The following is a 27,442-nucleotide window of genomic DNA, read 5'->3' as shown; positions in this document are numbered from 1 at the left end:
ATGCACAAATTACGTCAAATGCCTTTTCGTGTCATGCAACACGTAACGTCTATTTCGTTTTTGGTCTAAAAATAGTAAATCTCTTACCTTGAAAAGATACTTTCATTGGTTGTGAATGTTACACTAGTACAATACCTTTACTCTCTTTCCTTCAGAGTTTGAATAATGTGTAAAACTTTTAAGAGTCTTTAGACGGTTCAGGTTACATAGGTACATTAACATGGGATACATTAATATGCACAAATTACGTCAAATGCCTTTTCGTATCATGCAACACGTAACGTTTTTTTAGTGTTCTATGGCGAAATGCGCCTCCCTTGTGTAACGCGACCGTAAATATTTCACCAGAAAACAAAAGTATAAATTTTAAGAGCTATTAATAATATGGCGAAATGCGCCTCCCTTGTGTAACGCGACCGTAAATATTTCACCAGAAAACAAAAGTATAAATTTTAAGAGCTATTAATAATAGGTAAAGCTAGATACAGATAGTGCATTTGAACGTCACGTTATGCGAGTATTCAGATGAGAGCTTACGTAAGGATTTCTGACAATATTGACCTCATATTATCAGATCATGAGAGTAAACCATGGGAGCTTTCGACGCTAAATATTGAGAAAAGGTCGCTACAGTTCTAGTTCGTTTAACTTTTCCAAGTGGAGTATCGATCATTATTATTCCATGTGAATATCGGCATTATGAATAATGTTGTCTAGTTTGTTTAGGAAAAACGTTAAGTTTTATGGACAGCTCTCAGGTGCTGGCTAACAACTTTATATCGCTAAATTGCAAGCCATTTTCGAGATTGAAATCGTGGAGAGTAAGACTCTTGAGAACTTAACTAGGCAAGGTTAATGTCGAAAACACTCTCTAACACCTAACAGTGAAGCTGTATCAGGTATTGTACGGTACCATGGGAGCTTTCGACGCTAAATATTGAGAAAAGGTCGCTACAGTTCTAGTTCGTTTAACTTTTCCAAGTGGAGTATCGATCATTATTCTTCTATGTGAATATCTGTATTATGAATAATGTTGTCTAGTTTGTTTAGGAAAAACGTTAAGTTTTATGGACAGCTCTTAGGTGCTGGCTAACAACTTTATATCGCTAAATTGTTAGCCATTTTCGAGATCAAAATGGTGGAGAGTAAGACTCTTGAGATCTTAACTAGGCAAGGTTAATGTCGAAAACACTCTCTAACACCTAACAGTGAAGCTGTATCAGGTATTGTACGGTAAGGTGGACATTGAAATAGTCGGTCTTGGTAAGCTTTCATAAAGTTGATTTTTCTCACGGGAAATCAGAGTTTAGGCTATAAAACTCAACGCTAATTACTTTCTTGAACTTCTATCTCGAAGTATCTATGCAATCAATTGTTCGTTTCGGAAATAGTCCGCTGGTTTAATGGTTCTATGTTCACAAACTTTATTGACTACAACTGCATACATGGATGTGCTCACCTTTATAATATGATTTTCTTGAGGTGCCACAAAATATGAACATATTCATCTACGTATTTGAAGGACAACTATAAATGTGGCTGAGATATTCTCATAATTATGTATTTTAATATGTACCAGAATAGCTATCTACTAGTACTAGATGCTTCAACAAGTATAATATTGATAGTAGATACAATCCTTTGCATAATGATATTTGCTTTACATAATGATGGTACTTTTACTTTACGATATCGGTGGCCGATTGTCAAAGTCATTCTTGCATTCGTCCATTTGCATACAGTCCAACAACCTTGTTTGTTTTGATGTTCTGTCATCTCGATCTTTAACACTCTCTACAGAATCTTATGAATGGTGTACAGTAGCATAGCCAATCATGTCCAACTAAATCCTCTATTTACTATTCCAGTACCGCCTGTTATAAAGAAGGACTATTCATCAGCTACTAGGAAAGTACTGAATGGAGAAGACATTACTCTCAGTTGCACAATTGTTGAAGGAAACCCGTTCCCGAAAATAGTTTGGTTTAAAGATGGAAGAGCTATCAATGTGTGGTCGAAAAAAATCTTGAATGTAAGTGACAGGAGGCATAGAAAATAATACCCTTTTGTTCAAACTGACCACCACCAAATCTCAAATTTATTATGAGGCATGAGGCAAATACCGACATACAAAGAATATAAAAGAAAACAAGCTAACAAAGTTTTCAGATGGTTTCATCAATTACCAGTACGGTATGTTGTTATATTAGGTAGGCGTCAATTTAAGTTAGTTATTCGGCGTCAATTTCACATTCTTTCTAACAACTTGATTTCAGAAAGGGGAGCAATTGGTACTTGAGAATATGAACAGTCAAAATGTCGGGAACTATGAATGTCGAGCTAGCAATGTTGCTGGATCTGATACCAATGCATTCCAGATACAGCTACATGGTAAGATTTTGCTCAAGCTTTTTCGGATTCACATTGATGTTTACGAAGACTATGATGCTTGGGTACTTTTGTACCCCAAATTACATCAAACTAGTTGCTGCCCATTGGCCTGCTTCATCAAGTGCATAGAGTGTTAGTTTTCTAGAATAGGCAAGGTGCCAGGCTGACATCCATGTATGCAGTTGTAGTCAATAAAGTTTGTGAACATAGAACCATTAAACCAGCGGACTATTTCCGAAACGAACAATTGATTGTATAGATACTTCGAGATAGAAGTTCAAGAAGTAATTAGTGTTGAGTTTTATAGCCTAAACTCTGATTTCCCGTGAGAAAAATCAACTTTATGAAAGCTTACCAAGACCGACTATTTCAATGTCCACCATTACAGTATCGACTCCAAAGGTATTTTCTGCCTGACACATGTACAATCCTCCATCTTCCATTTTCGCGTCTGTTGAGCAGAGGATCTGATTTCCCGTGAGAAAAATCAACTTTATGAAAGCTTACCAAGACCGACTATTTCAATGTCCACCATTACAGTATCGACTCCAAAGATATTTTCTGCCTGACACATGTACAATCCTCCATCTTCCATTTTCGCGTCTGTTGAGCAGAGGAAAAAAATCAAATTACACCTAAATGGATTTCAGATTCAGGTTTCGCTGTACCTATATACTCCTTACATAATGGGTGAAGAGTATTGAAGAAAATGTAATTGCTCAAAGCAATTTTGTTGAATTTTCTTCGTGTGATTTCAATTTGACCTTGTACCATGATTATGCTTTGTTTAGCAAAATTACCAATATCATCCAATGTTAAAGAAAGAAGATACGTTCCAAAAAATTGAACTTTGATTTGTTTTAGAAGAAGAACTTCTGGTGAATCACGAAATTGAAGAAAAAAAAAAAGAAAAAAAAAAGTGGGTAGCTATATAATCATGATTTCCAAGTGTAACAAGTACCATAGACTATGTTCACAGACGTAGAGAATATAGCAATGTTTCAGCACAATGTATTCTGATGATGTACTGTCAGAATTATGTTGTAGGGTGACAGTGTCAGTATGTCAGACTTGTCATAAGATTTCATCACATAATTCTTATAGACGACTAAGTTGACAGTACAAAGAGCTTTTACGTTTTTGCATCAAGTACAGAAACTGTCAAATACCTGCTTAAGTTCTTAACATAGGCACCTTGTAACCTTAATGACCGTTTACAGTGAGTATTAAGCAATTAAGCAGTGGATATTAAGCAATTAAGGTTATAGACGACTAAGTTGACAGTACAAAGAGCTTTTACGTTTTTGCATCAAGTACAGAAACTGTCAAATACCTGCTTAAGTTCTTAACTAGGCACCTTGTAACCTTAATGACCGTTTACAGTCAGTATTAAGCAATTAAGCAGTGGATATTAAGCAATTAGGGATCATCTGATATCTAGAACCCTTTTTGAAATCACGTGGTTTGCCGCCGGCGTCGCTTCGTTCCGATTCATGAAACCGAATACCTCGTGGTGTAGTGGTTTAGCCGCTCGCCTGGTAATCAGGAGAACGTGGGTTCAATCCCGGTCGAGGTAAGAACTTTATCAACATGGTTTGAGAACATGACCAAATTTATTAATAGAAGTAGGTAGTCCACTGCTGGGGTAAAGGAGGTAAAGTCAATTATTATACAGCTTATTTATCTTGGATGTCTATTACTAGACTCAGACTGGAAAGGTAAACAAACGAGAGGTTAATGCCTGAGGCATATTCTATCACCTCACCCGCATAGACACAGAAAAATTATTCAATTCATAGACACACGAACAAACTTTATACAGTAGAACCTCGATTATTTCAACTAATTAGGACCGGTTGATATGATTGAGGTTGAAATGATCACTTTCTATAATCTTTTTCTCTGATAAGATAGGATATCCTTTGAAAGATAGAAAAAAACAATGGAATTTGGAGTTGAAATAATCGAGGTTCTACTATAATTAATGGGTCGTCGTGAAGTGATTACCTGTAATGGTAAGAGTGTTATTGAGTGTCTTCTTGAACACTCCGCGGATTGGCTTTAGCTTGCGCCAGTGTATGGAGGGATCCGGACTCCTATCCTGTCTTCTTTCTCTCTTCGATTTCGGGACGATAAGACCATAGCAGTTAGAGTTCCCTCTGTCAAACCTCTTAAAAAAAAGGATCATCTGATATCTAGAACCCTTTTTGAAATCACGTGGTTTGCCGCCGGCGTCGCGTCGTTCCGATTCATGAAACCGAATACCTCGTGGTGTATTGGCTCAGCCGCTCGTCTGGTAACCAGGAGAACGTGGTTTCAATCCCGGTCGAGGTAAGAACTTTATCAACATTGTTCGAGAACATGACCAAATTTATTAATAGAAGTAGGTAGTCCACTGCTGGGGTAAAGGAGGTAAAGTTAATTATTATACAGCTTATTTATCTTGGATGTCTATTACTAGACTCAGACTGGAAAGGTAAACAAACGAAAGGGTAATGCCTGAGGCATATTCTATCACCTCACCCGCATAGACACAGAAAAACTATTCAATTCATAGACACACAAACAAACTTTATACAGTAGAACCTCGATTATTTCAACTAATTAGGACCGGTTGATATGATTGAGGTTGAAATGATCAGTTTCTATAATCTTTTTCTCTGATAAGATAGGATATCCTTTGAAAGATAGAAAAAAACAATGGAATTTGGAGTTGAAATAATCGAGGTTCTACTATAATTAATGGGACTGGACAAACTGTATAATTCTCGTCGTGAAGTGATTACCTGTGATAGTAAGAGTGTTATTGAGTGTCTTCTTGAACACTCCTCGGATTGGCTTTAGCTTGCGCCAGTGTATGGAGGGATCCGGGTAACCACTTGCCAGACAACAGAGGCTAATGTTGGACCCGATGTTAACTTGAGTGACTGGAAAAGAAGTTTCAAGTTAAGCTTAAGAAAGGTCTTCTTCTGACTCAGTTATTTTATGTCGCTACCGGGGTTCAAACCGCATCAAATGGATTCATCCCCTTGGTTATTAATAAAATACCTTAGCAACTAAACTGCGAAAAGCAATTAGAGGAACGCTGTCATTTTTTCAAGTTTTCTTCCGTGCCCTTTACTCTTCTTGGCGCAAATCGATTTTATTTGAAACTGAACTGGCCAAAATGTAAGAAAATCATGTGTTTTATGATACGAATACCAAAGACCACAGACCACGATCTGTGAAAACTGTGAAGTAAGTATTAAGTACTCGTAACTGATAATCCTGCGTCCCGTCCCATTATCCAAACAGAGGAAACAAGAAAGACCCCCATTGCATTTTTCAAGTTTTTTTCCGTGCCCTTTGCTCTTCTTGGCTCAAATCGATTTTATTTGAAACTGTGAACTGGCCAAAATATATGAAAATCATGTGTTTTATGATACGAATACCAAAGACCACAGACTGCCATCTGTGAAAACTGTGAAGTAAGTAAGTACTCGTAATTCATAATCCTGCGTCCCGTCCCATTATCCAAACAGAGGAAACAAGAAAGACCCCATTAGAAATAGGTAAATCAATTCAGGATTTTGAAAAGCTCACCATTCATATTAGGCTGAATTCTCGGCCGACTTCCCACAGTCAGGGTGACTTTAGCTTCAGCTACACCGACTTTATTTTCTCCTCTACAAATATAGACACCGCCATCTTGTATCCCCACGTGCTTTATTAGAAGCTCTTGCATAGATTGGACCTGGAACTGAATCAGTTATTTTGTTGAGGTGAGTAAATTCCAGTTATAGAGGAAAAGATAAACATTGTTACTTTTGGTAGGTTGGTCGGTACATACTACTAAAGGTGTTTAAAATTTGATTATATTTGGACGCACCGTCCATCGATCGACAAGATTAATCTATGTTGTCGAGGCAGTGTAGACGGTTCAGACGACATCGATTGATGTCGATCGACGGCCGATCGACTATGTGTGGGCACTGGGCACACCTCAGGATCTGACGACGCTATGTCAGGTCGTAATTCTGGCAGTATAAACAGGGTATATTGATAACATTCTATTCTACAGAAGAACTTTTTTTCCCGCCTCGCATACCCAGTCATTTCACATGGTTTAGGAACACCCTGTATTTTTTTTCTTTTTCTTCGCCTTTTCCCGTGTAAGACGGGGTCGGCATTTTTCCTCAGCCTCTTAATCAGCCCTAACTAGGGTAATTGCTGTGGGCAGTGTGAGCTGACATTTGGTTTTGGCTACAAATTTTACGAGTTATCAATACAGGGAGACCCTGTATTAGTAAAGGATAGAGATTGCTTTATTATGGAATACGGGTCGGGGTAAGAAACCAAACAGTTTTGCCTTTCTAAAGATGTTTTATTTACACTGGTATTATTTGTTATAATTTATTTAGATACAAGGCACCTCCAATATCAGGTATGCAAACAAAAGATTACGAGCTTTCCGATTTTGACAGCGAACTCTGACGGTTAATTTACCAAATTTACCCCACGAGAAAATGGGGCGAAAACACAAAAAATTGTTCGATGCATGCATACCAGAAATACTCCAATTTTTTGCTGCCACATTAAGACGTTTGTTACCAAAGGAGATTTATAGTAAGTTATAAAGGCCTTGTTCATGTGCATACCTACAGGATTTACTTACAGTTCCCTAGAAGCATGGACAATAAACAGGTGACCTCTTGTCATAAGGTCTTCTTTGTAGTTCTTGTAAGGTTTGAATCTAGAACGATGGTAACCTGTGTTATCTAAGGTAAGCTATGCTTATAAGTCGTAACAATACTCGATACTCATCGTTTGGAATATTTTATTGAAAAGTTTAACTTATCGATTCAACCGAAAGTTCCGGATTTGGTTCGAACGTGAGATTTATGCTTTGGGATTTATTGTACCCTCAAGATATTGGTAACTAGGAGCAAGAAGACAGAAGGAAGTAGTTGGCTTCGTGATGAAGGGTGATGGATGCCTTTCTAAAGATGTTTTATTTACACTGGTATTATTTGTTATAATTTATTTAGATACAAGGCACCTCCAATATCAGGTATGCAAACGAAAGATTACGAGCTTTCCGATTTTGACAGCGAACTCTGACGGTTAATTTACCAAAGTTACCCCACGAGAAAACGGGGCGAAAACACAAAAAATTGTCCGATGCATACCAGAAATACTCCAATTTTTCGCTGCCACATTAAGACGTTTGTTACCAAAGGAGATTTATAGTAAGTTATAAAGGCCTTGTTCATGTGCATACCTACAGGATTTACTTACAGTTCCCTAGAAGCATGGACAATAAACAGGTGACCTCTTGTCATAAGGTCTTCTTTGTAGTTCTTGTAAGGTTTGAATCTAGAACGATGGTAACCTGTGTTATCTAAGGTAAGCTATGCTTATAAGTCGTAACAATACTCGATACTCATCGTTTGGAATGTTTTATTAAAAAGTTTAACTTATCGATTCAACCGAAAGTTCCGGATTTGGTTCGAACGTTAGATTTATTTATGCTTTGGGATTTATTGCACCCTCAAGATATTGGTAACTAGGAGCAAGAAGACAGAAGGAAGTAGTTGGCTTCGTGATGAAGGGTGATGGATTGGAACAGGATGACTCCTATTTATTTTACTAGCCAGAACACTAAGGATGGATTCTATAGTTACTTTTGGCTATATTTTACAGAAAATAAGGAAGAAGAGATGGCTGATTTGTCAATTGTAGCCCAGATACATGACGTTATTGGGATCGAAAATTTCATGATCTTTAGTTTATGGCTACAAACAAGAAAATACAAAAGAGTAGACTGAGAGAGATGGTTTGGGCCTATATATAGAAAGAAGAGACGAGAGTTACATAGGTGAAAAAGTAGAGAAATTAGCCATACGGGGGAAGAGAAAGAGAGTTAAATAATAATAATAATAATAGTGCTTATTTATACTGCTCGCATAGGACTGAAAAGTCCCTTTACTCCAGCAGTAGGCTACAGATAATAGTGCTTATTTATACTGCTCGCATAGGACTGAAAAGTCCCTTTACTCCAGCAGTAGGCTACTACTATTATTGTTATTCTCAAATTATATTGAGGATAAAATTCCATACCTCGGCTGGGATTGAACCCACGCCCTCCTGTTTACCAGGCGAGCTCCTTGACCACTACACCACTGAGGTAGAGTTGAGGAAGACTTGAGAGAGAAGGGATGGAGAAGGGAGGAGGCATTAGATAGGAGGGTATGGAGGGGTAGGATCAAGGAGGGTAACGCCGACCCCAAATAAGATTGGGAAAAGGTGCAGTAAAAGAAGAAGTTTATCTCTACAAACCTTATCTGTGAGATCGTTTGCTCTGATCGGGGTGTAGTTGGCAAATAGCCAGGTGATGCTTGGGGTAGGCGTACCACGGGCGTGACACACGGTAGAGAAATTATCCCCGTCTCTGATCAGTACCTCATTCTCCTCCAGGAACACCTGAGGCTCTTCCACATAGGACAGAACGGTGAAGTTGGAACCTGAAACCGAGTAGCATAATTTGGAGTCCCCCCGCAAGATTTCGTCTGAGGGACCCTGGTTTGAGGGGCCGTATAAAGTTCGAGGGGGGGGGGGGTCGAACTTCACTTTTCTCCTTTACTATAGGCCAGACTCTGAAGATTTGGAGCGCATTCACCCCTCCCCCATGACAAAATCCTGAATACAGCCCTGGGGTGGTGGATGCTCCAAATAATAGCCAGGGGACCCCAAATTTCCTAGTCCCAGCTGAGCTAATTAAATTCATCTTTACTTGATCGATAATTGTACCGTACAATACCTGATACAGCTTCACTGGTGGGGGGCCCGGGTTTGAGGGGGCGTATAAAGTTCGGGGGGGGGGGGGGGTCGAACTTCACTTTTCTCCTTTACTATAGGCCAGACTCTGAAGATTTGGAGCGCATTCACCCCTCCCCCATGACAAAATCCTGAATACAGCCCTGGGGTGGTGGATGCTCCAAATAATAGCCAGGGGACCCCAAATTTCCTAGTCCCAGCTGAGCTAATTAAATTCATCTTTACTTGATCGATAATTGTACCGTACAATACCTGATACAGCTTCACTGTTAGGTGTTAGAGAGTGTTTTCGACATTAACCTTGCCTAGTTAAGTTCTCAAGAGTCTTACTCTCCACGATTTCAATCTCGAAAATGGCTTGCAATTTAGCGATATAAAGTTGTTAGCCAGCACCTAAGAGCTGTCCATAAAACTTAACGTTTTTCCTAAACAAACTAGACAACATTATTCATAATGCCGATATTCACATGGAATAATAATGATCGATACTCCACTTGGAAAAGTTAAACGAACTAGAACTGTAGCGACCTTTTCTCAATATTTAGCGTCGAAAGCTCCCATGGTTTACTCTCATGATCTGATAATATGAGGTCAATATTGTCAGAAATCCTTACGTAAGCTCTCATCTGAATACTCGCATAACGTGACGTTCAAATGCACTATCTGTATCTAGCTTTATTATTAATAGCTCTTAAAATTTATACTTTTGTTTTCTGGTGAAATATTTACGGTCGCGTTACACAAGGGAGGCGCATTTCGCCATAGAACACTAAAAAAAACGTTACGTGTTGCATGACACGAAAAGGCATTTGACGTAATTTGTGCATATTAATGTATCCCATGTTAATGTACCTATGTAACTTGAACCGTCTAAAGACTCTTAAAAGTTTTACACATTATTCAAGCTCTGAAGGAAAGAGAGTAAAGGTAGGTATTGTACTAGTGTAACATTCACAACCAATGAAAGTATCTTTTCAAGGTAAGAGATTTACTATTTTTAGACCAAAAACGAAATAGGAGAAAAACTTCTTCTTTTTATTTTTACCGTAAAGGGTTCTTTGTTCGTAAAAGATGGACAGAAAAGAGGCCATTGATATGTCTACAAAAGACGGGCCAATCTTAACACTGAGAGTTAACACAGTGTCAAGGGTTTTCTTTGAATTCACCTCAGCAGTACATATTCGTTAATGATTCAGGGATTTATTTAGGGGGGGGGGCATGGTGCCCGGGCCTCCCCCGACCCCTCGAGCTTCATTTTTCTCCTTTACTGTAGGCCAGACTCCGAAAATTTGGAGCATCCTCCCGGTACATCAGTGTTTGGATTCTTGGGAGCCCCGCTCGATAAAATCCTGTATAAGGGCCCTGGAATTATTCGTGAACAAAATTATCGATTATGATAAATCCTCCTAACGCCCCCACTAAATTGGAATATTGGGTATTATGTTGGAATATTAGGTATCTACTATTCCATACGTACATTTCTATTAAGTTCAATTAGGTTCAAACGCCGTTGTTCTCGGAAAAACTTGTTCTTTAACCATTTCCTGGTTCAAGAACTGAGAATTCATAAGGAATCTATGTTAAGCTATTCTAAAGCAACTTATCTACCGAGTTATTTATGTATTACAAAATTGCCTTGGCATCATCAATATTTTTTTCCTCCAATATTGTGTCTTTTTTCTTTAGATCTATTTTTTTTTCTTTCTTTCTTTCTTTAACTGCTAGGATGAGACTGAAAAGTCCCTATTCACTCACTCAGATGTCCCATTTCTCAAACAGGTTACCTGGAAGAAGATCAGTCCCACAGGAGAGCTTCCCGTAACAGAGCACACCGTTCCAGACATTATCTTCGAGCCCCCGCAGTTCAACTATGTCCTACATTTCCCTTCGGTGCAGACCAAACACTCTGGCTTGTATCAGTGTACGGCAGCTAACGATATAGAACAGAGTGATGACTACAGAGTTAGCCGACAGTTCAATCTGCAAGTTTTAGGTGAGAATTTCGTTGACAGTTCGTTGATAGTCACAATGGTTGACTGAGGTTCAGGAGGAGCCAATTAAAATGACAAGATACCGTCAGAGTCATCCTGGTGTGTGCTTGATTTAAAAAAAAAGTTCTTTCTCTTTAGTCACCCCAATCAGCTGAAGCTAAACCCACAACAACATGAAAAGTAGTAACTTTTGCTTCTTTCATGCCCAGTTTCGTCGGTCAATAAGTTTCAACTTCGCCTACACCTAGGTTTACACATACAGTCATGACTAGCTTTGCGGAATACTAACGTAGCAACATCTTCAGATAAGTTCATGTCGTTTACATTACACAACGCCATTAGATACTCATTATACAGGCAAGATCAATGTTTCACAAATCTCAGAAAAATACTCAGAACTGAGTGAAATATTTATTTTACTTTGAAATATCATAAATACTCGTACAAATATCGATTGGGAAGGTACATCCACCTTATATAGGTACATGGTTTTGTAATTTCAAGATACATTATATTATGGGCTATGGACCCACACCAGATTATATGCACAAGATGGGAAATCTCGTAGTTCGTGGTTAAACATAAAATGTTCGTGAGTTGTTAATAATAACCCAATTGTGTTGAAAATAATTATACCTAGATTTATTTCTTTGTTTCTGATTTTAGAACCGCCATTTATTCGCAACAAGCCAGCCACAGACAGGGTATGGTGTTTCGCCCTTCTGTGGCACCATTCCTGGCCGCTCAACCCGCTAAAAAACCTCCCCGCTCTTCTTTCTTGGTCCCGGAACTTTTCTGTTATGACTTCGGGAGGGTTAAGCTTATACGAATCTACTACCAAACAAAATTTCCTGTGTTTTCAGTTCCTCCGAAGATCCAAGAAAACGGGATCTCCCCCAATTTGACGCTGAAAGAGGGAGAAGTGTTTTCCATACCGTGTATAGCCACGGGTAATCCTGACCCTCAAATCAGTTGGCACATCCAATCCAAATCCCGAACCATACATTCGGGCTATCACGAAGGTGAGTTTAGAATGCGAACATGTCAAAGGTCAATGGAGACTTATCGTCCAACTAAGGAAATTGTGAGGTAGACTACCTTGATTTGAGAATTGTCGACTTTGCGGCACGCAGGTTCACTGTGCGTCTGTTTGCAAACAAACGCTACGCAGGCAAACACAGAACTTGATGTTTGAGACCCAAATTCAGCAAAGTTAAGTTCATCAGTAGATCATCTCGGACAACATCACAACACTGGAGGGCTCCCTATAACACCATGTTTAGCAGAGTCGTATTTTCCTTTCGAAAACTGAGACGATTTCCCCTTTTCTGAAGCTCATTTCCCCTCTTTTAAAGGAAAATGGAATTAGTTCAACCACTAGGTGGCGTGGTAGCGCCTGCACTAAACCATTGGAAAACCAAGACGGCGCATTCCCAACCATCGAAGGTCTAGTGTTCAGTTCTCCCTTTCCGTAAGGAAAACACCAGGCCATCTTTGTAACCTTTACCATGACTTACCTAAAATATTTTGAAGAGTATAAGTTATTTCTTTTAAATCTATTCTTCAGTTTTTTGATTGAATACAACAGTAATTTTCAGTCATTTAATTTAATACTACAGTAAAGAAGCAAAGAGAAGGAGTAAGTAGTTAATAGTAACGATTAAGAGGTGCAAATGTCTTGGCCTTTAACCTTTTCCACGGGTCAGAATATGTATTTTTATTGAGCTGTCGAATTTTGATTACATAGCTTTCGGAATACCGTCTAAATTTACGATAGGTTATAAACTACTCTCAACACTTTGTAAATAATAGGTAATGATAATGTTTATTGTCATCTGGTCATAATTTTATTATTTTATCTACACTCGTGTAGGTACATTATAGTTACGTATTTTTAGATACGTTTGTTAGGCTTAGATTTTGTATGATGTATAGGTATGTTAGGCATTACTTACCTATATTTTCTTCTTCTTTATTGTCATCTGGTCATAATTTTATTATTTTATCTACACTCGTGTAGGTACATTATAGTTACGTATTTTTAGATACGTTTGTTAGGCTTGGATTTTGTATGATGTATAGGTATGTTAGGCATTACTTACCTATATTTTCTTCTTCTTTTTCTTCTTCTTCTTCTCTTCCTTCTTCTTCGTCTTCGTCTCCTCCTCCTCTTCCTCCTCCTTCTTCTTTAAGTTTAGGCCCCCATGAAATTATTTAACTCTATTATAGAAAATTCAATGTTAAACTAATTAATCTAAATTTCATACCGAACAATTAAAAACTCATTAAACATTTACTTAGGTTTTATTTTCTGTAAATATAAGTCCGAGGTCGATACCTATGCGGAAAATGATTAATTCATTTGAATTTAAAAAAGAAAAAAAAAAAATCATCTTGTCATTTCAAAAACTCAAATTTCAGCTCCAATTTTTTTCTCAGACAGCAAAAGCACGATCTGCTCATTAGAGTCATTAGATATGCATAATTATTTTGATCATTATTATAATTTTGATCGTTAATATCATTTTGATAAAATTGATTATAATTATCAAAACATGACCTTTATGTTTAACAATTATCGTTGGTTAAAATTGGTCTGAGGACCCACGTTATTTGGGACTTATAATGCGAATGGGATCTGAGACGTCCAAGCCAGAAACGAAAAAGAGGAAAAACGTTCAAGTTTTAACTAAAAAAATAAATAACATATTTTCGTTTCGCAAGAGAGAGAAAAAGATTTGAATTTTTAGTGGATGTGCCAAGAGTTCCCAACTAATTTCTATTATTTTCGTTTCGCAAGAGAGAGAAAAAGATTTGAATTTTTAGTGGATGTGCCAAGAGTTCCCAACTAATTTCTATGTATATCTCGGTCCCAGCAACTCTTGAACTTTGACTCCATTTTTCTCAAAACGGGTTTTTTTCACTTAGTCCACTCTGCCTCTTAGTGCCTCAATATTGCTGGATCTGATACCAATGCATTTCACATACAACTACACGGTTCGTATATTACTGTTCAGAATTCTAATAAAATAATGAATCCTTTAATAGTGACCTCTCTTCTGTCTTCAAACTTTTTCAGAATCTTAGCGTAGGTTCAAACCTAACGTAAAAGTTTCTAAATGGACTCCTAAGGATACACGTAAATCAATCACCTCGGTATCTACTTATTTTCCAACGCTAAATCAATGTCACCTACCGCAGGAAACTAGAGAAGGCTCTACGTTCCGTGATCTACTCGAGAGTCTTAGCTAAAGTGACGTTAAACACGTCTGAGTGACATTTCAATGTCCATAGTCAAAATCAAATAAGTTAGGCCGAAGAGTAATCATGAGTGAATTGATTTGCATATTCTTCACTTCTGAACATATCAAGTTCAAGATGTTATACAGGATGCTCTATTGAATCTTAGACTCTTTCTCTTTCGGACAACACTTCTTCTATTATACTTTGATTGACTTTTGAAAGCGCTTTTTAAGTAAATATAGCTATGGCAATTTAAAACTCAATTGTCAAAGACTTTTACATCGCATTGGGATGGATGACTCTGTAACTTTGAGAAGACTTTCAATTAAATGTGATAGCGATTGCGTACAGTAGATATTAAAATTGGTATGTTTTCAACTGACAACTCTTGACGACTCTAAACACTTGAAAGATACGCTTTGATTGACTTTTGAAAGCGCTTTTTAAGTAAATATAGCTATGGCAATTTAAAACTCAATTGTCAAAGACTTTTACATCGCATTGGTATGAATGACTCTGTAACTTTGAGAAGACTTTCAATTAAATTTCAATTAAATGTGATAGCGATTGCGTACAGTATTAAAATTGGTATGTTTTTAACTGACAACTCTTGACGACTCTAAACACTTGAAAGATACGTTTTCGTTTCAGAACCTCCCACAATTAAGGAACCCTGGACAAGTTATCAAGAGGTACTTGAAGGATCTTCTGTACAACTCCCATGTCTGGCAGAAGGAGACCTGACACTTACTTTTTCTTGGAGCGCTGAAGGAAAACCTATCAATGACTCAAGTAAATGGTAATGAGTTTATTTGCATTTCATTTTGTTATTCAGAATCCAGATCAAGTGATTGTGCTCATCTGAGATGTTCAGGGTCTTGTGTGAGAAGAAGCATTAGTTATCAAAAGTACGATCTTTTCATCTGTGGGTTCCCTCATAAATTAATGTACCTTTCAGGTGTCTGGTAGAATATTATATGCTGCATTAATTTAAAATGAAAACGACTGATAGAGTTCAAGTTCAAAAGTTTATTTGTCAATTGAAGGATCACGCTTTTGATGAGGAGGTATTTTATTTGTATCCAAGCAGCTAGGTAAATACAACAATTATTTATCATCTGTTACGTTGGTTGAATTCCAGGTATGTGGCGCGGAATGGTAGTTTGATTATGAGCCATGTGTCTGAGGAAGACACCAATGCCTATACCTGCACAGTATCAAATGCTGTAGGCTCTACGTCCAAAACTATTCAAATGAACGTCCTAGTTTGTGTGAGAAGAAGCATTAGTTATCAAAAGTACGATCTTTTCATCTGTGGGTTCCCTCATAAATTAATGTACCTTTCAGGTGTCTGGTGGAATATTATATGCTGCATTAATTTAAAATGAAAACGACTGATAGAGTTCAAGTTCAAAAGTTTATTTGTCAATGAAAGGATCACGCTTTTGATGAAGAGGTATTTTATTTGTATCCAAGCAGCTAGGTAAATACAACAATTATTTATCATCTGTTACGTTGGTTGAATTCTAGGTATGTGGCGCGGAATGGTAGTTTGATTATGAGCCATGTGTCTGAGGAAGACACCAATGCCTATACCTGCACAGTTTCAAATGCTGTAGGCTCTACGTCCAAAACTATTCAAATGAACGTCTTAGTGCCGCCATTTTTCAAGGACGAACAACAAGAAAATGTTGCTGTTGTTGTAAATCACCCTGTGAATATTTCATGTTCACACTATGGAGTTCCATCACCTGATTTCACTTGGTATAAGGATGACACATTACTTCGTATTGAGTCTCTTTATGTTGCTGTTGTTGTAAATCACCCTGTGAATATTTCATGTTCACACTATGGAGTTCCAACGCCTGATTTCAGTTGGTATAAGGATGACACATTACTTCGTATTGAGTCTCTTTACATTACGTGAGTTTTACATTTTATGATAACTTTCTAAGTAGGACGCGCAAAACATGCTAACATTTAATTGTCTGTTTCTGTTTGAAATAAAAGTTAAAGTTTTAATACCAAATTACCAATCAGCGAACGCGAACTTGATAACTTTCTAAGTAGGACGCGCAAAACATGCTAACATTTAATTGTCTGTTTCTGTTTGAAATAAAAGTTAAAGTTTTAATACCAATCAGCGAACGCGAACCTAAAATCATTTGATGTCAAAGGTCCATTGGACATTCTCAAAATAGTACTAAATTTCGGTTCTTGCAGTTATCCTGACGCAATGACAGCTCAGCTAGTCTCTCTGTGGTATGAATTTTATTATTCATCTGTGTTGAACTTTAGTACCAACTACTATAATTTTAGTAAGTGGATGTCAAAGGTCCATTGGACATTCTCAAAATAGTACTAAATTTCGGTTCTTGCAGTTATCCTGACGCAATGACAGCTCAGCTAGTCTGTGGTATGAATTTTATTATTCATCTGTGTTGAACTTTAGTACCAACTACTATAATTTTAGTAAGTATACATCTAACCTCTGTACCTACAAGAAAAGATTCCTGCACGTATAAACACAACACCTACTAAGGGCATTAATCAGGTAATTGATTTACGTATGTTGCAGATTAGGTTCCCAAGTGAATGATAGAGGAGTTTATAGTTGCTATGTCAAAAATAAGGCAGGGGAAATCAGCAGGAAAATCAATATGACAGTTTTGGGTAAGTAGACTATAAGATAGTAAGGTTTTCAGGGCTCATCCAACATTTGTAATATCAGTAGTCACATTTCATTTTAGACGTCAACATATACTTACTAATCGCAACCAAATCGTTAATTAGCTGCCTGTTAGCTTATTTTTACCTTTTTCGAAGTAGGTAAGTATCCAACTATCCATATCATTTTTTCACTATCTTCACAAAGATAAATATCATATTGTTGCTGTAATAAAGACGCTCATTTGCTCATACATGAGTAGGCACCTACCTACATGAAGCAACATGATTTAACTCTTCTATCAAATTACTTTCAGCTTTTTAATAATTTCCAGAACCACCTTCAATCCATCGCGATAGCCAAGAGAAAATCACCGTGGTTCAAGGGAACTCTGTCGGATTAATTTGCAATGCATCTGGATATCCAACACCGAAGATTAGCTGGAACTCCTCCGTTGCAGCACTTGAGGAAAACTCTATCAAATTTCAACTTGATTTCAGAAAGGGGAGCAATTGGTACTTGAGAATATGAACAGTCAGAATGTCGGGAACTATGAATGTCGAGCAAGCAATGTTGCTGGATCTGATACCAATGCATTCCAGATACAACTACACGGTAAGTGTTACTAATGTATCCTAATCCACGATCGATTCCTGTTCTCACTTCGGTATCTTTACGGCATTGGTTCTTGCGGACATGGAAAATAAGGATCTTTATAGCACTACTACTGTCTTAACTATTTGAACACGTTCTTTCTTTCAGAACCTCCCACAATCAAGGAACCCTGGACAAGTTATCAAGAGGTACTTGAAGGATCTTCTGTACAACTTCCATGTCTGGCAGAAGGAGAGCTGACACCTACATATTCTTGGAGCGCTGAAGGAAAACCCATAAATAACTCCAATAGATGGTAATCGCCACTTTTGTTCTTCAAATTTCAATCTTTTCACTTGTAATAGAACCAGATACTTCTTTATCATCAATAATTTGACTTGGAGTTGAAATATTTTCCTTGACACTTTGTGTTTTGCAGGTATGTTACGCGGAACGGTAGTTTTGTTATAAACAACATTGCTGAGAAAGACACCAATGTCTATACCTGCACAGTATCAAATGCTGCAGGCTCTACGTCCAAAACTATTCAAATGAACGTCCTAGTCCCGCCATTTTTCAAGGACGAACAACAAGAAAGTGTCGCCATTGTTGTAAATCACCCTATGAATATATCATGTTCACACTATGGAGTTCCAACACCTGATTTCAGTTGGTATAAAGATGGCAGCTTACTTCGTATTCAGTCCCATTATATTACGTAAGTTTTGCATTTTATAAACACCTACGCCTGTTTTAAAGCCTTGTGCTAGGTGGTCCAATGGTGTCTAGTGAAGTGAATCACGTTCTTTTCTTCAATTAGCAATTAGAACAAAGTTTCCTTAAATGTGTTAACGAGTTCAAGACTGTTCAAAAAGAAGCCAAATGACTGAAAAGGAATTGAAACGAGACCTCTCACCTTGTTAAATGTAATAGCATTCGACACTAAAGGTTGACTCTTTGCTCGAATCAACTTATTGGTTCGTAATACTCTGCAGACCATTCATGAGGACATTGTTGTATGTTGCAGATTAGGTTCCCAAGTAAATGATAGTGGACTTTACAGTTGCTATGTCAAAAATAAAGCGGGTGAAATCAACAGGAAAGTTAATCTGACAGTTCTGGGTAAGTATCTTGGTTTCTTATGAATTTATGATTTACCTAAAGTGTTTATCCACGACTTTGTAGACAGAAAACGGCACATAATAATTTTTATAGTTGAAACAAAATCCTTTTTAGATTCTTTTTGTTCTTCCAGCGACTCCTGTTATAGAGAAAGACAATTCACCAGCTACACGGAAAGTTATCAATGGAGAAAATATTACTTTGAATTGTACAATTGCTCAGGGATATCCAATACCGAAAATAGTTTGGTTCAAAGATGGAAGACCTATCAGTGCATGGTTCAAATTATTGAATGTAAGTACCTACCTATTGATGGTTTGTTGTACATTGGAAGTAAATGGAATATTCAAGTCTCCGTACAGCCGAAATCAGGTTTAAACCGGGGTGTCTAACTTACCAGTCAACGGAAGTCCTATTCTGCCAACAGTAACAGTCCTCATGTTATTAGACCAGATAAGTATTAATCTTTGAAAAACTTGATTTCAGAAAGGGGAGCAATTGGTACTTGAGAATATGAACAGTCAGAATGTCGGGAACTATGAATGTCGAGCTAGCAATATTGCTTGGCACCATTCCTGGCCGCTCAACCCGCTAAAAAACCTCCCCGCTCTTCTTTCTTGGTCCCGGAACTTTTCTGTTATGACTTCGGGAGGGTTAAGCTTATACGAATCTACTACCAACGCCCTTCTGTGGCACCATTCCTGGCCGCTCAACCCGCTAAAAAACCTCCCCGCTCTTCTTTCTTGGTCCCGGAACTTTTCTGTTATGCCTTCGGGAGGGTTAAGCTTATACGAATCTACTACCAGACAAAATTTCCTGTGTTTTCAGTTCCTCCGAAGATCCAAGAAAACGGGATCTCCCCCAATTTGACGCTGAAAGAGGGAGAAGTGTTTTCCATACCGTGTATAGCCACGGGTAATCCTGACCCTCAAATCAGTTGGCACATCCAATCCAAATCCCGAACCATACATTCGGGCTATCACGAAGGTGAGTTTAGAATGCGAACATGTCAAAGGTCAATGGAGACTTATCGTCCAACTAAGGAAATTGTGAGGTAGACTACCTTGATTTGAGAATTGTCGACTTTGCGGCACGCAGGTTCACTGTGCGTCTGTTTGCAAACAAACGCTACGCAGGCAAACACAGAACTTGATGTTTGAGACCCAAATTCAGCAAAGTTAAGTTCATCAGTAGATCATCTCGGACATATTTGAAGAGCTCTCTATAACATCACGTTTAGCAGAGTCGTATGTTCCTTTCGAAAACTGAGACGATTTTCCCTGAAACTCATATCCCCTTTTTAAAGGAAAATCAAATTAGTTCAACCACTAGGTGGCGTGGTAGCGTCTGTACCTACTAAACCATTGGAAAACCAAAATGGCGCATTCCCAACCATCGAAGGTCTAGTGTTCAATTCTCATGGTGGATAGGCAGATGGAGGAGTTCAGTACGAATCTAAACGTCATTGGAGGTAGCTATTAACCGTTCTCTCCCTCTCCGAAAGGAAAACACCAGGCCATCTTTGTAACCTTTACCATGACTTACCTAAAATATTTCAGATAACATGTTGGTGTTGACAGACAACACTCTAGTTCTTACTGAGGTTTCCGCCAATGACACTTACACCTGTGTTGCTTCTAATAGTGCTGGCATAGACAAGAAGAATTATTCTATCACTATTGAGGGTGAGTACTGAGACAAAGTCATTCTGTTTACTCTTCTCATTTAGTTTTATTGTTTTTTTATTTAGGACCTAAATTTTAGGTACTATTTTTTATAGGCATCACAAACAGTGATTTTTGTACCGACATAGTTTTTTCTTTCTTCTATTGATCTATTGTGTTGGTAGACTCGAGTATTGCACATTCTTTGTACTCCACATACCTACATATCGGTCCGGCATTTATTTAAAAATGTCAGGTCCGGTAGTCAGGCTGTTGTAGTAATCCATGGCTTTAATTAAGGGGGATTTAATTATAAGGGGGGAAAAAATTTAGGACCTAAAAAAAGGGGGATTTTTTATTTAGGACCTAAATTTTAGGTACTATTTTTTATAGGCATGTTTGTGATTTTTGTACCGACATGGTTTTTTCTTTCTTCTATTGATCTATTGTGTTGGTAGACTCGAGTATTGCACTTTCTTTGTACTCCACATACCTACATATTGAATGCCAATAGATATTTTAATCAGTGTGAGAAGATTTAATTTGTTGACTATTAAAACCACAAAGAACTGATTTACCTACACGGTCTGACAAACCACTAATACGAGGTTTAATTTGTACGTCATAATGATAATAATATGTGGTGATGTGATGCACATTGGTGCTTACTTCATCGGTGTAGTTATTTAGACTAGACAACAGAGATGGTTCATCCCATATGCTGTTTTGCATTATAATCAGTCTAATTGCACCACAAAGAATCATGATCGGGTTGCCCTTAGGGACACCCACATTTTGCTGACCGAGGTTACTGTGGCTGAGTTGAAGATCTCTGTGGTTGGACAGCAGCACTGGATCTCAACCTAGAGGTCCTGGGTTCGACTCTGGGTTGAAATGCTGACCAGGGTGAAAGGGATAGAAAAAAGATACCTAAATCAAGGATGTCCTCGAAAGAAACGCGAAAGTGGTACCGCTGCATGTGGTTTTTCTCCTCCTCCTCCTCCTCCTCCTTATTCTTCTTCTTCTCCTAATCGTTCTTCTTCTTCTTCTCCCTCTTCTTTGTTCTTCTTTTTCTGCCCTTAGGGACACCCACATTTTGCTGACCGAGGTTACTGTGGCTGAGTTGAAGATCTCTGTGGTTGGACAGCAGCACTGGATCTCATCCTAGAGGTCCTGGGTTCGACTCTGGGTTGAAATTCTGACCAGGGTGAAAGGGATAGAAAAAAGATACCTAAAGATACCGAAAGGATGTCCTCGAAAGAAACGCGAAAGTGGTACCGATGCATGTGGTTTTCCTCCTCCTCCTCCTTCTCCTCCTCCTTATTCTTCTTCTTCTCCTTCTCCTAATCGTTCTTCTTCTTCTTCTCCCTCTTCTTTGTTCTTCTCCTTCTTCGTCGTCTAAATAGTCACTGAATACATAGGTACTTCACTTTTCACCAACCTCAGTGGTGTTGTGGTTAGCACGGTGGACTTTGAATGTGGAGGTTGCTGGTTCGAGTCCAAGTCAGGTCAGGAAATTTAGCATAGTGCATTAAGCGGGGAACGAAATTTGTGACAAGCATTCTTCTTCTCCTTCCTTAACACACTTTCTTCTCTCTGCTTAACACAATTAAAATTCATTTTACTCCACTTTTCAGAGAATCCCATTTACGTGACGGACCCAGAAGTTGAGCAGGTGAACGTGATGGAATCAGACACGGTACAAATGGAGTGTGATGTAGATGAGGACACACCGGTAGACCATTGGTTGATAAATGTAAGACCTTTAGCTCTAGCGACCTTTTTTACCCCCAAGTTTACTGCCGGTTAATAAACCCGGAATGGTTAAACCATGTTAATGGTCTAGCTGGGGGACGTTAAACAGAAGTAGACCAGCTTATTCTGGCTGGGGGACTTTAAACAGGGAGGATACCAGCCTGAAATTTCCCTTGCTAAAGAAATAGCTAAGGTTGAGTTCCAAGGGCATCCACTTATAAAATTTTTGATACCAAAATCAAAATTTGGTTTAGGTATCAAAAATTTTGTCAGCTAAAAGCAATCACCAAAGGACTGATTGAGAGGCTGACGAATAACGCCGATCCCGTCTGAAAACGGGTAAAGGCGAAGGAATAGTTTCTTTTAAGTAGTAAGGTTCTAAAGTTGAGCAGGTGAACGTGATGGAATCAGACACGGTACAAATGGAGTGTGATGTAGATGAGGACACACCGGTAGACCATTGGTTGATTAACGTAAGACCTTTAGCTCTAGCAACCTTTTTCACCCCCAAGTTTACTGCCGGTTAATAAACCCGGAATGGTTAAACCATGTTAATGGTCTGGCTGGGGGACGTTAAACAGGAGTGAACCAGCTTAGTCTGGCTGGGGGACTTTAAACAGGGAGGATACCAGCCTGAAATTTCCCTTGCTAAAGAAATAGCAAAGGTTGAGTGGGAAGGGCATCCACTTATAAAATTTTTGATACCAAAACCAAATGTTAGCTAAAAGCAATCACCAAAGGACTGATTGAGAGGCTGACGAAAAACGCCGATCCCGTCTGAAAACGGGTAAAGGCGAAGGAATAGTTTCTTTTAAGTAGTAAGGTTCTCCTGAAGGAGCTCTCCCAATCTTTTCCTCTCTGTGAGCCTGTATCTTCCATCTTCCTTGTATCCCACAGGGTAAACCCATCCCCAAAATCATCAAAATCGAGCGAGGGGACGAAATACATTTCTCCTACTCGGAAGACAAGCAAGTCCTGTCCGTCCTGAATGTTCCTGACTCATCCTTTAACGGTATTTACCAATGTGTCGATGAAACTGGTAAAGTGATAAAGTCGTTCAAGTTGAATGTGTTGAGTACGCCGCAATTTGACAGCGATGCCAGTTTCAAGTCGGACATTATTGTCGAGCAAGGCAGCAAGGTGTCGATGAATTGTTCAGCCAATGGATTCCCAAAGCCTCTGGTAAGTAGAATAGAATAGAATCTGTTGAAATGAAATTTTCCTTTCTGTGTCTGTGTCCTCTTTTTTTTTAAACTGTTTTTGTCCTCTTTTCACGAGAAAACGGCTCGACCGACCGATTTGAATGAATTCTTTGTGCTTCTCGGGTACAGCGTCATGTTAACCACTCGATTTGAGAGGATCAGAGAGCGATCTGTTTGGTTTATTTTGGTATCAGTTTTTTTTTTTTTTTTGGGGATAAGAGGGGATTTTTTTTGGTTTTTTTTGTTTTCTTTTTTTTTTTTTTTTTTTTTTTTTGTAATTTTGAACTGATGAACTGATTTTGTCTGGATGCTGGCTATTAGATGCACAAAATTGTTGTTTATTATGAACACGTGTTTTACGTAAAGCTTGTTGTTTGGCCAGTTCATTGCATAGTGAATAGTCCATCAATTTTTTACTCTGTGAGCCTGTATCTTCCATCTTCCTTGTATCCCACAGGGTAAACCCATCCCCAAAATCATCAAAATCGAGCGAGGGGACGAAATCCATTTCTCCTACTCGGAAAACAAGCAAGTCCTATCCGTCCTGAATGTTCCTGACTCATCCTTTACCGGTATTTACCAATGTGTCGATGAGACTGGTAAGGTGATAAAGTCGTTCAAGTTGAATGTGTTGAGTACGCCGCAATTTGACAGCGATGCCAGTTTCAAGTCGTCGGAGGGCGATTTTGTTGGTTTATTTTGGTATCAGTTTTTTTTTTTTTTTTTTTTTTGTAATTTTGAACTGATGAACTGATTTTGTCTGGATGCTGGCTATTAGATGCACAAAATTGTTGTTTATTATGAACACGTGTTTTACGTAAAGCTTGTTGTTTGGCCAGTTCATTGCATAGTGAATAGTCCATCAATTTTTTACGTAACACCAATTGTCTAGGCTGCGGTTTCATTTCGTACCTAATTCCGGAATAAAGTTCCGCGTTTGCAGTTGGTGGATTTTGAAATTGATTTTGTTCTAGAGTTCAGGGAAATGTAAGTTTCCAGCGGTACTCGTGAGTCAGGGCTGTATTTAGGAGGGGCCAAGGGAGCCCCCCTCCCCCTCTCGAGCTTCATTTTTCTCCTTTACTGTAGGCAAGACTCCAAAAATTTGGAGCATCCTCATCCTCCCGGTACATCAGTATTTGGATTCTTGGGAGCCCCGCTCGATAAAATCCTGTATAAGGCCCTGGAATTATTCGTGAACAAAATTATCCATTATGATAAATCCTCCTAACTCCCCCACTAAATTGGAATATTGGGTATTATGTTGGAACATTAGGTATCTACTATTCCATACGTACATTTCTATTAGGTTCAATTAGGTTCAAACGCCGTTGTTCTCGGAAAAACTTGTTCTTTAACCATTTCCTGGTTCAAGAACTGAGAATTCATAAGGAATCTATGTTAAGCTATTCTAAAGCAACTTATCTACCGAGTTATTTATGTATTACAAAATTGCCTTGGCATCATCAATATTTTTTTCCTCCAATATTGTGTCTTTTTTCTTTAGATCTATTTTTTTTTCTTTCTTTCTTTCTTTAACTGCTAGGATGAGACTGAAAAGTCCCTATTCACTCACTCAGATGTCCCAAATTGCCTTGGCATCATCAATATTTTTTTCCTCCAATATTGTGTCTTTTTTCTTTAGATCTATTTTTTTTTCTTTCTTTCTTTCTTTCTTTCTTTAACTGCTAGGATGAGACTGAAAAGTCCCTATTCACTCACTCAGATGTCCTATTTCTCAAACAGGTTACCTGGAAGAAGATCAGTCCCACAGGAGAGCTTCCCGTAACAGAGCACACCGTTCCAGACATTATCTTCGAGCCCCCGCAGTTCAACTATGTCCTACATTTCCCTTCGGTGCAGACCAAACACTCTGGCTTGTATCAGTGTACGGCAGCTAACGATATAGAACAGAGTGATGACTACAGAGTTAGCCGACAGTTCAATCTGCAAGTTTTAGGTGAGAATTTCGTTGACAGTTCGTTGATAGTCACAATGGTTGACTGAGGTTCAGGAGGAGCCAATTAAAATGACAAGATACCGTCAGAGTCATCCTGGTGTGTGCTTGATTTAAAAAAAAAGTTCTTTCTCTTTAGTCACCCCAATCAGCTGAAGCTAAACCCACAACAACATGAAAAGTAGTAACTTTTGCTTCTTTCATGCCCAGTTTCGTCGGTCAATAAGTTTCAACTTCGCCTACACCTAGGTTTACACATACAGTCATGACTAGCTTTGCGGAATACTAACGTAGCAACATCTTCAGATAAGTTCATGTCGTTTACATTACACAACGCCATTAGATACTCATTATACAGGCAATAATTTCTATGTATATCTCGGGAGTCTACCTCGGGAGTGAGAAGAGAAAGAGCGATTTTTGGTGGATGTGCTAAAAATACTAATTTAAGTAGGTACTCTATTTTCGAACCATCATAAGTTGGAAATTTAGTAGATTCGGCAACTATTTAAAAATAAAATAAATAAAAATATTAATAAAACTGCATTTAGGTAAGATAAGCCGTTCTCCAAATCTTAAAGGGCAAACAAATAACAAACTTTTATCCTTAATAACTGTAAGAATGACGCTAATAGTTGTATTTTTACAATCAAAAAACCTCACTGGGGTCTTGTAGGTATAAAATTCGTTCGACATTGAAAGGTGATGTGTTTAAATTGAGTTTATTTCAAAACATGAAGATGACATTCGTTCCTATCTGGTCAAGAAATGAAAGTCACGTCTTCAAAAACGCAAAAATTCAGCGGGCAATTTGTCTTGAAACGATTTGTCCAAATCAAGGCTCAAATTATTGATTTCAATGCTAAATTGCTGACCACAAAGTTGTGTTGATGATGCGTACGTATGTCAACTTGATAGACACCAAGGTATTCGTGATCAATGATCAGTTGATCATAGATAAATTCTTTGCTAATACGAAACAACCACTAATAAAGTAATAAATAATCTTCTAATGGAGTCAATCAATAAATGATAGGTCTGCAAATATCAGAAATGTTTTAGAAAAATGCTGAATTTTCCTCTACATTCTTTCACACTCTGTTTTATAGGTTTTTAATGAATACAGGCAAGATCAATGTTTCACAAATCTCAGAAAAATACTCAGAACTGAGTGAAATATTTATTTTACTTTGAAATATCATAAATACAAATATCGATTGGGAAGGTACATCCACCTTATATAGGTACATGGTTTTGTAATTTCAAGATACATTATATTATGGGCTATGGACCCACACCAGATTATATGCACAAGATGGGAAATCTCGTAGTTCGTGGTTAAACATAAAATGTTCGTGAGTTGTTAATAATAACCCAATTGTGTTGAAAATAATTATACCTAGATTTATTTCTTTGTTTCTGATTTTAGAACCGCCATTTATTCGCAACAAGCCAGCCACAGACTTGGTTCAGATTCAACAGAACTCCGAACTCAAATTATCTTGTGACGTAGAGGGAAATCCAACCCCAGAAATCATGTGGCATCGGGCCGGAGCACAAATTGATTCTTCTGCTGTAAAACAAGTTGTACCTCCTGATGAAGGCATCAATACATTCAGAATCATCAGCACGTTGAGTATTCCCAACATACAAACTGAACAGCGAGGGGAGTTTGCGTGCATTGCTTCTAATAAGATCGGTGTGGCGGAGCAAAGTTTTCATGTCACTGTAAATGCCACTTGATTTACACGAAAAAATGGATTTTCGTAAAATAATTAAGAGCTTATGTGATCCATTGGGATTTTGTATATTTACCACGATATATTTATTGCCGCTGGCTTAAATCCCATTATTATTAAATGTGTTTATATTAGACATCCTAGGTTATAAAGTTATGAAATAGGTAACTACAAAACTTATTACCTTTATATGATACAATGGATACACGTTCCGGTTTTGATCTTATCCGACTCGGGATCCCATGCATTGTTAACACACTAAATTTCCATGAAAGGTCCCAGGTTTAATCATCAGATTCGACA

General features: G+C 38.1%; 1 protein-coding gene across 1 annotated transcript; it reads left to right on the top strand.

Annotated features, from left to right (window-relative positions):
- The first annotated feature begins 1,135 nt into the window (after nt 1-1,135).
- On the top strand, nt 1,136-27,157 carry LOC103511302 (hemicentin-1-like). The gene is made up of 20 exons (XM_026825061.1): nt 1,136-1,145; nt 1,210-1,263; nt 1,869-2,032; nt 2,277-2,391; nt 15,093-15,240; nt 15,583-15,738; nt 15,972-16,143; nt 17,610-17,724; nt 17,872-18,019; nt 18,143-18,421; nt 18,731-18,825; nt 18,959-19,119; nt 19,312-19,386; nt 19,632-19,812; nt 20,385-20,510; nt 22,127-22,164; nt 22,637-22,717; nt 23,142-23,426; nt 25,190-25,403; nt 26,830-27,157. Exons 1-20 carry the CDS (start codon nt 1,136-1,138, stop codon nt 27,141-27,143), a joined length of 2,931 nt encoding a protein of 976 aa, XP_026680862.1. The 3' UTR covers nt 27,144-27,157.
- The last annotated feature ends 285 nt before the right edge of the window (nt 27,158-27,442 follow it).

This window comes from Diaphorina citri, unplaced genomic scaffold (assembly GCF_000475195.1).
Source record: "Diaphorina citri unplaced genomic scaffold, Diaci psyllid genome assembly version 1.1 scaffold31, whole genome shotgun sequence".
NCBI lineage: Eukaryota > Metazoa > Arthropoda > Insecta > Hemiptera > Psyllidae > Diaphorina > Diaphorina citri.
Note: the sequence above shows the minus strand (reverse complement) of the source record. Positions and strands in the feature narration are given on the sequence as shown.

What these genes read in the sequence shown, in the direction of transcription:
- LOC103511302 (XM_026825061.1), top strand. An exon ending in AGTTAATCTGACAGTTCTGG is followed by an intron (nt 18,826 to 18,958) that starts GTAAGTATCTTG and finishes TTGTTCTTCCAG; the next exon opens with CGACTCCTGTTATAGAGAAA. An exon ending in GTTCAATCTGCAAGTTTTAG is followed by an intron (nt 25,404 to 26,829) that starts GTGAGAATTTCG and finishes TTCTGATTTTAG; the next exon opens with AACCGCCATTTATTCGCAAC.